At 40.4% G+C, this 10,575-nt stretch overlaps 1 protein-coding gene across 1 annotated transcript; it reads left to right on the top strand.

Annotated features, from left to right (window-relative positions):
* The first annotated feature begins 249 nt into the window (after window positions 1–249).
* GZMK (granzyme K) lies at window positions 250–9,450 on the top strand. Its single transcript, XM_003782833.3, has 5 exons — window positions 250–313; window positions 572–719; window positions 6,065–6,215; window positions 6,971–7,240; window positions 9,056–9,450. The coding sequence occupies exons 1-5, from the start codon at window positions 250–252 to the stop codon at window positions 9,227–9,229; spliced, it is 807 nt and encodes a 268-aa protein (XP_003782881.1). The 3' UTR covers window positions 9,230–9,450.
* Window positions 9,451–10,575: the final 1,125 nt, after the last annotated feature.

Here is a 10,575-nt window from a genome sequence, read left to right as displayed (position 1 = left end):
CAGTTGCCTCCAGAAACGAGTTTTTCATTGCACTCATACTTCTCCCCCAAAAGTGCTAAAAGCACAGATCTGAAACTCCCCAACTGATACACACTTTTAAACTTAGGTGTGAAAAAAAAATCATACCTCTAGAACACTTGTGGTGAGAACTTTAAAACTTGCGAGAACAAAACTCAGACTTCAGAATCTTCTTCCTTTGTTGATAGGATACAAGTATTTCATCTGGGCTTTTAAATCGAAGTTATTAAAATGACTAAGTTTTCTTCTTTTTCTCTATTTTGCCTAATAGCTGGGGCTTATATGACTCCAGAATGTAAGTATCTCTTATATATTTACCCCATATAAATGCTAATTTCTGGTGATTTTGTTGTTACATTATAGATGAAAATGATCTTCACAATCGTTTCCATCCTTCTGAACTATGATGTGCTATACAACTTTTCATCAGTAAAATTAGGTAGAGTTGTGGGGGGGGTAGCTTTAAAAATAATGTAGTGACTGTCATTGGAAGAATTACAGGAAACAATCTGCTTGGATCTTTCATGTGAAACCCTTTGGCTTACTTCTGTAGGTTTCACTATGGAGATTATTGGAGGGAGAGAAGTGTCACCTCATTCCAGACCGTTCATGGCTTCTATCCAGTATGACGGAAAGCACTATTGTGGAGGGGTTCTGATCGCTCCGCAGTGGGTGCTCACAGCAGCTCACTGCTACATTCGGTGAGTCCTCACCCTCTTCCACATATGTGTTTTTTCTGCAGGTGGCTAGAAGATAAACTTGCTTCTCCTGAGTGAGAACTCAGCATACTGATAGCTTCTGCCATCACTGACTGTCTGAAGGTGTATTTACCCTTTTGCACATCCATGTTTTCTGTCCTGAGTTGTCCTTTTTCAGGGAGAGCTGGGCTTTTTTCTCCAGGAAAGCTATTAGACAAGTTCAAGTCCCCTGCTCAATGCCAGGGAACACAGCAACAGTAGCACCCGAGGCCACAGTTCTGCTGACCCTGATGGGTCACAGAGCTCAGGAGCACGTTGGACAGCCGGAGCTTGCTCTGTGCTCCTTAACTTCCCCATTTTACAAATGGGCAGTAATCATCCTCTCCCCTGTCCTACCATTTGAGAATTCAGTGGTATCTCCCTAAGAATTCTAGCTCTCTCTCACTCTACTCCACTGTGGTGAGTGTGATGAGTCCCGTTTGTCGCCACGTCCTCTCACAAGACTTTCAGAGTCAAGTGGTTTTTGGCCAAGAAACAAAACCAAAATCGTCCCGTTTCCCCCAGTGGGTTCAAATGAAAACCTGTAATAAAATCAGATACAACTCAAAGAGGAGACCCTGGAGAAAAACCACGCTGGGTCTATAAGGAATTGCACGTGAGATGGCACGTACACGGACTTATGCTGTATTATGGTCACTATCATCTTACCATATCAAGCTGCCAATGTCATCAGCTGGCCAGTTGGCCACTTTTCATTGGGAAAATGAGTTTTCTCTTTGTTTACGTGCTGTTCACTAATAAGCTGGTGCAGTAATAAATATGTGAGACCTCGTGTTTGAGGAAAATAAAAAGAATTTTAGCATGCTTGGCACACTTAGTAAGCCCAAACAGGCTGCAGCTATTATTACGAGCATGATGTGTGTGAGAAGCCCGCCTCTCAGACCCCTTACGTTAACCCCTCAGCCCTCACCACGAGCATCTGAGGCCCATAGTTCGGGAATCATAAAATTCCCCGGCAGACAACTTTCCTAGGTTGGAAAAAAAAGTTATAGATGATTTGTAAAAAGAGAAAGAAAGCGAGAAAGTTATTTTTCTGGGATACTTGGAATAAACGCTTTTCTTAAGATGGATTACAACCTCCCAAAGTCCATTCCAGGCGAAGATTCTCTTATTTCAGTTAATGAAGTACCAGAAATCATTTTGACATTACTGCAACCACCACCTAAGGAAAAGCCACAGAAAACTAATAGATTTGTCATTTCGTAGATTTGCTGGGGCTTTTTTGGTTTTGTTTTTTGTTTGTATATTTGTTCCCTTATGTTTCTCCCCTGAATAGGCTGAGATGGAGGCTTCTCTTTTTCCTACAAACATGACAGCATTTCCCTTACACATCTGTCTTCAGCGTAAGGCATCAGCTATACCTACTAGAACAACCAAATTGACTTGCTTCATCATGCTTTGGGGGTTTTGTCTGATTGCTCCACTTTCATGGAACTCTTTGATCACAAATGGAATGTTTTGAAGCCTGTAAACAGGGAGAACTTCTGTTTTACTTCTAAATATAATAGCAAGGTGCTGATTTCCAAAGGCTACTATGTTTAAATGCAGTTCTTGCCCTCAGAGAAATCACCCTTGCTTCCCCATCCCTTTTGTCCCCCTCTCCAGAGTGTTTGCCCCCTTGGGAACAGTGAGGTAGAGGGTAAGTCCTTAATGCTCATTCATTGCAAAATATGCACATGCTCAAATGAGTTTACCGTACACATTCCAATGGCCTATGCCCTACCTGGAGTTTGACATACAAATATTCAGCAAATTGCTGGTTGGATTAGAAGACTTTTTGTTTCCTTTTGTTTTGAGTTTTTTTGACTAAGCCTAAAACCCAATATATGAAATAGTCCTTCACAAACCATAAAGGACTACAGGAAGGCAGATAATGTGATTAAGGTGGATTTTAACTTTTGTAGACTTAATTCAAGAAAAGTAGATTCTCAGGTTGGGGAAAGGGACTATATAAAAAGACTGGAAAAAGATCTTAGAATTTTGGAAAAAAAAACAAATATTGCTAAATATCATTTTAAATGGCTAGAGTATAAAGAACTCCAAAATATGTGGATCAGATTTCCTCTACAGCGTAAAAAGTAGGCAGATCAACGCTTGGAAAAATATTAAGCTTTATGAAATTCAAAATATTTATGAAATAGTTCAATGGTGGCTTCCCACAAATGTACTCCCAAGTCTCCTGTCAGAATAATTTACCCCAGGCCTCTTGCTCAGCAGAATGTTGAAGCGGGCCAAATCTGGAGGGGCTCCCTTCTCACCACCCATCCACATGGTGCCCCACTCCCCATAGTATCTTGGCCATTTTATTAGTTGTTGTATAAAATATAAAAGGAAAAAAAAAATTCGCGTATAATCTTTCCAGCATTTTAATTTATCAGAAGCAAAACTCTCACCAAATGTTATCCACTGTCCCCCACCCCAAGTCTCCTGTCCCTTGCCTGCCTCACAAGTTCTTAGGTAGAACCTGCCACCACCTTTCCATACAGCCTCACTCCTCCTCAAACACTCAAGGCTCCTGGAGTAAAATGTGAAATATGTGGGCTCTGGGTTCAAACCAACAGAGCTTTAGTCCTGCCTGAGTTTGCGTCCTGGAGCCTTCACTTACTATATCTGTAGGATGTTCTCACGTTGTTTAATTTACCTGGACTTCAATTTCCTCATCTATAAAATGGGGGCCATCATAATACCCACCTCACAGCATAGTTGTGAGGTCTGAATAATATGTAAAATGCTTAGTACAGAATGTAAGAACTTAGTAGGTGTCCTTAAGTCTTGTTATGTGACTATCTGCGCCATTGTCTTGGTGGGTAGGACTGGGCAAACCTCCCCATCTGGCAGCCACACCAAGTCCTTCTCTCTATTAGGCAAGTGAACTATAGGGACCTGCCTCTGCTGCCAGATCTAAGCAGAAACATTGCTCGGTGTCCAGGCAGGCAAGCCAAGAACATGAGCACCTTAGAGCAGCTTGGCACTGGGCCTAAAGAGGTGCTGGGGAAAGAGCACTGGACTTGGAGTTACAAAAGCTAGATCTGGGTGCTGATTTCCCTACTTATGAGGAGACTGGATACATAGCCCATTGGCTTTAATAACTGAAAAAGGGTATTATTAGGCTCAGCTGAGACAATGTTTACCAGTGTCTTCAGCGGATGATGAAAATCACTATAAGCAATTCTGCGGTGCTGCTCCATATGTAATTCTGTTCTAGGTTAAGTCCAAGGTGGGACTCACGAAGTATGTTTGAAACAACCACATCCCAGTGATTCTGAAGCAGGTCTGAAGACCACACTTAGACAAATACTGTGTTAGGCAGATGAAAGATATGGTATTATTACTCCCCTTCTGTGTGAATTCAGATGAGGCCTAGTGTAGGAGGTGAGAGCCTAAAACTCAAGTAATTACAGGTATCCCATGGGCAGAAAAATAGATCTCGGTAATCTAGACTGCAGTGGAAAGATATCTAGAAATTGACAGTTCAGAAAACACAATGGTCTGCTGGGTTGTTTTAGGAATCGATATGTCCCAGTGAAGATGAAAATAACTAAAACATTTTAAAGACATAACTAGTCAACAAAATTAGTTAAAAGATGTAAGAAAACCAGAAATTTTCTCAGCACTCCTCCCTTGGGCAGAATCCTCCTTCTAAACCCTGCCTTTGCACCAAATTTGTAGCCTTCTTTGTGTGAATGATTTATGCACATATCTACTTTTCTGCCGGAGCATTAATCCTGGGGATTTTATATCATCCTTCCCCTCTAAAGCTTTGGGTTTAGTGAGTATGTTGAATTTGAATTTGAATCACTCCTAGGAAATCCAATCCACATCCTATGAGAAAATTCAACCCCATCTTGATTTCGCAATAGGCAAACATTTCAAAAAATAGAGTTGGAATTCCCACAATAAACCAAAATAAACTCTTTTGGTAGAAACAACAAAAAAGGGGTCATTCCAGGCAGTCACAGCACTGCCATAGCAAACTCACTCCCCTGCACTGAAGTACTTATTCTCCAAACCTGAAATAATCATTTCTTCCTTTTTTCTGTATGTTTCTGTGCTCTTTTTAATTTTTATTAATTTGTATTTATCTGGTGCATGAGTATATACTTTTTATATAATCTACCTTGCTCCCTTCTTTAAGTAGCAAAGCCATGTTTATATGTATACAAATAAATACAATTATCTTTATAGCCTTTCTTTTTCCACAACAAAGATTTGAGGTGGCTTCCTCACCTCAAATGCAATGAAGCCACACATTGTCATGAGATACCATCTACTACCCCATAGTAGACAAGTGGCTCCAAGGTGTTGCCAAGATCTCAAAAAAATCATTTCTACTTTCAACACCGGCTATAAATGTAATTTTATCCACTATACAGTAAATTAGATTCTGGCACTATTGAAACACTAGAATTCTGTATTTTAGACACATATATATACCAGAATTGTGTATGACTAGGGATTAAAAAACCAAACAAAAATATCTATGTTTTCTCACCTGTCTCACCAGTTTGTGCCATATCAATATCCACAATGAAATGGCTACCAACCTTCAAGTATCTTCATTTTCAAATTAGGAATGTTTTTTCACCTTAAGGAAAGTTTTCTTTTCTTGTCCAAATTATCTTTCTAACTGAGGGGACAGGACAGATGAGCATATCTGACAGGCACATCACAGGCCTTGCTTCACTTTGCAGCCCTGACATGAGGTCTAGACACACAGATGAGCAAGTATAGAGTGTGATCTTCACCTTAATTATGAAAACACCACTGGAAGATGAAAATGTTTTGTAGAAGGATGATAGTGGAGGATGAACAACAATATAAATGTCCTTCGTGCCCACTAAGCTGGACATTTAAAATGGTTACAATTTTTTCATAGCAAAATTCAGTATGAGGTATAATTTACTGCAATTAAAAAAAAACTTTAAGATTAGTTGGTATAAGTCCCAAACTACAAACTCAAGAAATATGATTTATTTTTATATAGATGAACACAACTTTCTTGCTAACTTGTTCCAAGTCAATTCAGATTTCACCCCCTTTTCCCCACAATTGGATACAAGTTCTGATATTCTTTTGCAATGCCAGGGTGGGATTAAGGACGAGTCATTTGGCCCTCGATATTGATTCATGCTGGGGTCTACTGAGACCTCATCGCTCCATTTAATCTTAAGCAGGTTGCCTTGGTGATAGTCCTTGTTTCCCTACATATACGACCCTCTCGCCATCTCTACTCCCCACTGGGGGATTTGGAAGTCATTCTGTTACTTTCATTCTCTTTGCTTTTTCAGGTTTGCCAAAAGCCAGCCTCCCACTGTGGTTTTAGGAGCACACTCTCTCTCAAAGAATGAGGCCTCCAAACAAACATTTGAGATTAAAAAATTCATACCATTCTCAAGATTTACATCAGATCCTCCATCCAATGATATCATGCTGGTTAAGGTATGTAGCATGGCCTTCCTTCAGTTTTGCCAACATTCTTACCATCATGGCTCACTTAGCTAAACCATCTACACAAAAGCAGTTTGTTACCACCCTCCCCATGTTTGAAGTATTCAATAAGGGCCCATGTTACTCCCCATACTTCCTTGAAAGAAATAAGAATTTATCACAAATACATTAGGGCTATGTTTATACAAGGAAAAACAACTCAGATGCTCACATATGTAGGAGGGGATCATCTCAACAGGCTCAAGGATCCTGAGCCTGCAAGCTTATTTTTCTCAAATGCTTTTCTCATTAGCAAGTGAAAAATGCACCAGTCAAGTGTATAGCAGAGCCAACCAAGTAACTTCAGGGACTCAGAAGTGAGTTACAACTTAGTCTCGTCTGAACTTAGTCTAGACCATATTCAAGAGTCCTATCCAACAGGAAACAGCCCAGCCCTCAGAGTCACGACCTATGGATGTTATTCCACAGAAAACCATCCAATGCAGGGCAAAGGCCAGTTTGCTCGAGACTGGGCAAAATTCCTACTCTGTATAAGTTCCCTCCCCAAGTCTCAGTGAGGTCCACAGGGAATGGACACTGTTCAGAAAAGTAACAGCCACAAATACAGCTGCAGGCCACCACCAAAGTAGATTCAAGCAAAGGGACACCCCCTCCCCAAGACAGAAGGACCACACATACAATGCACAGGCTACCAGCAGAATACTACTGGGAAAGGAGGATCATTTATTCTTTTTTTAATCTGTCAGCTTCATACGGCCGCACAACTCAACAAGGATGTTCAGCTGCTCCGCCTAAGATCCAAAAACTATCTTAGAGCTGGAACCAAATGCCAGGTTACTGGTTGGGGAGCCACAGACTCAGATTTTTCGCGGTTCTCTGATACCCTGCAAGAAGTCACTGTGACTGTCATAAGTCGCGATGTTTGCAACAGCCAAAGTTATTACAACCGCAACCCTGTCATAACCAAAGACATGGTGTGTGCAGGAGATGCCAGAGGCCAAAAGGATGCCTGCAAGGTAAGAGTCTCCTATTCAAAGAGGCGTCTCAGAGGACTGCACTGCAGCCAAGTCTCCATTTGCTTGTTAACCTTGAGGAGGAGCAGCATGGAGACTATAAAACCACAAGTCTAAATATGTCCCTCCATTCCTGAAGAGCAGTCTCTATTCTTTCTCATCTACCAATTGAATGGGTCGTAAAAATGTCCACAGTACTTAAATAAGCACTCATTAAATGTTTGTTAATCAGGATGGGAGACTATTTTTGACAACTCTTCTAGGCTTCCTAGGAGAGGTGTTATCATCCTTTGAAAGTCTACACTGAAATCTCTAGTGGTGATTAGAAGATAACTTATCCAAAGAACCACCTTTCAAATTAGTCATTAAGGAGGGCTCATAAAACTCAAATCAAAAAGTCCAGATATACAGTATGTATTTCTTAAATAATGTTGACTATCATAGTCTGTTTGGGCTGCTAAAATAAAATGAACCAGGTAGCTTATAAATGACAGAAATGTATTTCCTACAGTTCTGAAGGCAGGGAAGCTCAAGATCAAGGCACAGCAGATTTGGTGGTGAGAGGTCACTTTCTGACCTCTTAGACGACCTCTTTTCACTCTCCCCTCACATGGTGGAAAAGACGAGGGGTCTCTCTCAGGCTTCTTTAATAAGGGCATTAATGCCACTCATGAGATTTCCACCCCCAGCACCGAATCACCTCCTTAGTCTCTTGGGAGTGGTCGCAACATATGAATTCGGGAGGGACACAAACTTTCAGCCCATACCACTGATTCACAAAAAGGAATAACAATAATTGTATTTTTCAAAATCTTTGGTTTATTGAGGTAGTAAGAAAGAAAATTGGGTGCCCATGTTCATAGGTGACTAATCCATAGCACAGATGGGTTACTAATTTTTTTAAAATTAAAATATATTATTCACATCATACTATGTTAAGCATTATTGAAGGAAAGGGGATGATGACTTCAAATGTCCTATATAGCTGCAATGTCCCCACACTTTGACCCTCTTAAACATCTGTTATCAAGGCTGACCACAGCACAAGGCACTGCAATTTGCAATGTGACCAGTGGCAGAGGCAAAGGCTAGTCTTCAAATCAGAAAGCCATCTCTTTATCTGACAGGCCATGCCATCCCTTCTATAATTCTTTTACTTCTTTTGACAGTTACTGTTTTGTTATTAAAGTGATTCTTCAAAAATTATTTCATTCAAGTGATTCTTCAAAAATTATTTCATTCAAATTATTTCATTCATTATTTACTAAGCATGGCATAGTATATATCTCACTGCTCCACCACGTAAGCATGCAAAATAAAAAAGGAAAAGAATAAGAGAGAAGATACAGTCCCTGCTACCAAGTTATTTGCTACAGTGCATCATTCTCTTTTGCTAGTTTCAATAGCAACTTGATTTCAGGTCTGTGAGCACCAAAAGAAAATCCACAAGTTAAAACATTTCTTTTACTCCAGGGGATTATTTAAACCTTTGTGTCTACCCATTCTTTAATGAGTAAAGTTCAATAGTCATGAATTACAAAAGGAATGTAGACAGAGAGACGGTAGAGAGACAGGGGATGGACATAGAGACAGAGGCACAGTCATAGTTGTAGACAGAGATGTAAACAGAGACAAAAACAGACAGACAGACAAGCACAGTCCCAGACAGCAACAGAGACAGAGAGGGAGTGCCGGGCACTCTTCAGGACACAAGAGAAAACAAAGACCCACGTAATAATCCTTTGAGCAACAAATAGTTGGTGGCAAGAAAATCTTAACAGCTTCTCTTCAAGTATCTGCCCATTTTCTTTTTTCCAGGGTGACTCAGGGGGCCCCTTGGTGTGTAGAGGTGTCTTCCAGGCCATAGTCTCTTCAGGTGATAAGTGTGGTGTTGCCAAGAAGCCTGGAATCTACACCCTGTTAACCAAGAAGTACCAGACTTGGATCAAAAGCAAGGTCGTTCCATCTCATGCAAATTTAGATTACAAATGATTTTCCTGGATCTACCAGTTACTTGCTTCTTTTTTACCTAATACGCTGACTGGCCGATTTTATCTTCAGATGTAGCTCAATGCCGGTAAAGCAGAGCGCAGTCGGGGTCCCTTTCTGCTCCCTTATGGCTGATTCTGCCAAGGAATCGAGTTCTTTTTCAAATGTATCACTGATGTATTTTTACCATGCTGATTTCATTCCAAATAAAATTTAGAAGACTATCTGTTTATTTTTTATGGACATGAAGTAATATCTGCCCCTGTTCCACCCACACTCCCAAGAGGGAATAGGGTCACTAAACAAGACAGTAATAGTACCACCTTCAGCCTTGTTTACCTTGTGACTTCTCCTGAATCATCCCAAGTGGTCAGAGATTCCTTTTAATTGTTGCAAGGATACTGAACATGAGATCTGCTCCTTTAGCAAAGTTTTAAGTGTACAATACACTATGTTAACTACAGGCATGATGCATGGCAAATCTCTAGAACTTGCTCGTTTTATGTCACTGAAACTTACCAGTTAAATAGCAGCTCCTCATTTTCCTGGCCACCACCGTTCTACTCCAAGCTTCTGTGAGTAGAAGCCTAACGTGTATTTTTAAAATAGTAAACAATAAGTATAAACCCCCCAACTCAAGAATCTTCAAGATTTATACAAATATTTGGACAGTATGTATTACTCATGTCACATTTTGTTCCAGAAAGGATATAGAGCAGTGTACAATCAATACCTGCGATTAAAGAAAATACAGGATTAAAAATAATTGGTGATGATACTGAGGCAAAAGGGAAATGAGTAAGAATGAGAAGACGAAGGCAGGAGTGTTCACATGACACTCATGGTGCCACAAGTTTTTTCTATACGTTTGCTAGAAGGATTCACATTTTGCCTTATGTTTTGGCCAATACAAAAAAAAAAGAAAAAGAAAAAGGAAAAAAAATCAATATAATCAGTTATATGAATTATGGTATCCAGGAAATAAAAATAAATTGTTGCCCAGAAGTAGGGGCTGGAACCGAAAGTAGAGAAATTTTCTTCCACAGTCCTCCTGAGAAAGACGTCATACTATATCTCCATATCCCCACCAACTGCATCAGGATCACCTGAGATTATTTGTGATGCAGATTCCCTTGAACTCTTGCCCAGAAATTTAGATTGAGTAGGCCTGAGGTGAGCCTGAAAATCTGCATTGTTTAAAAGCAACCTAGTTCTCTGGGAGGCCAAGGAAGGTGGACTGCCTGAGCTGAGGAGTTGGAGACCAGCCTTAGCAAGAGTTAGACCCTGTCTTTAGAAATAGCCGGGGGTTGTGGCAGGCACCTATAGTCCCAGCTACTTGGGAGGCTGGG

This window comes from Otolemur garnettii, unplaced genomic scaffold (genome assembly GCF_000181295.1).
Source record: "Otolemur garnettii isolate 467f Iridium unplaced genomic scaffold, OtoGar3 scaffold00005, whole genome shotgun sequence".
In the NCBI taxonomy this organism is placed as follows: domain Eukaryota; kingdom Metazoa; phylum Chordata; class Mammalia; order Primates; family Galagidae; genus Otolemur; species Otolemur garnettii.
This window is presented reverse-complemented; position numbering and strand designations above follow the sequence as displayed.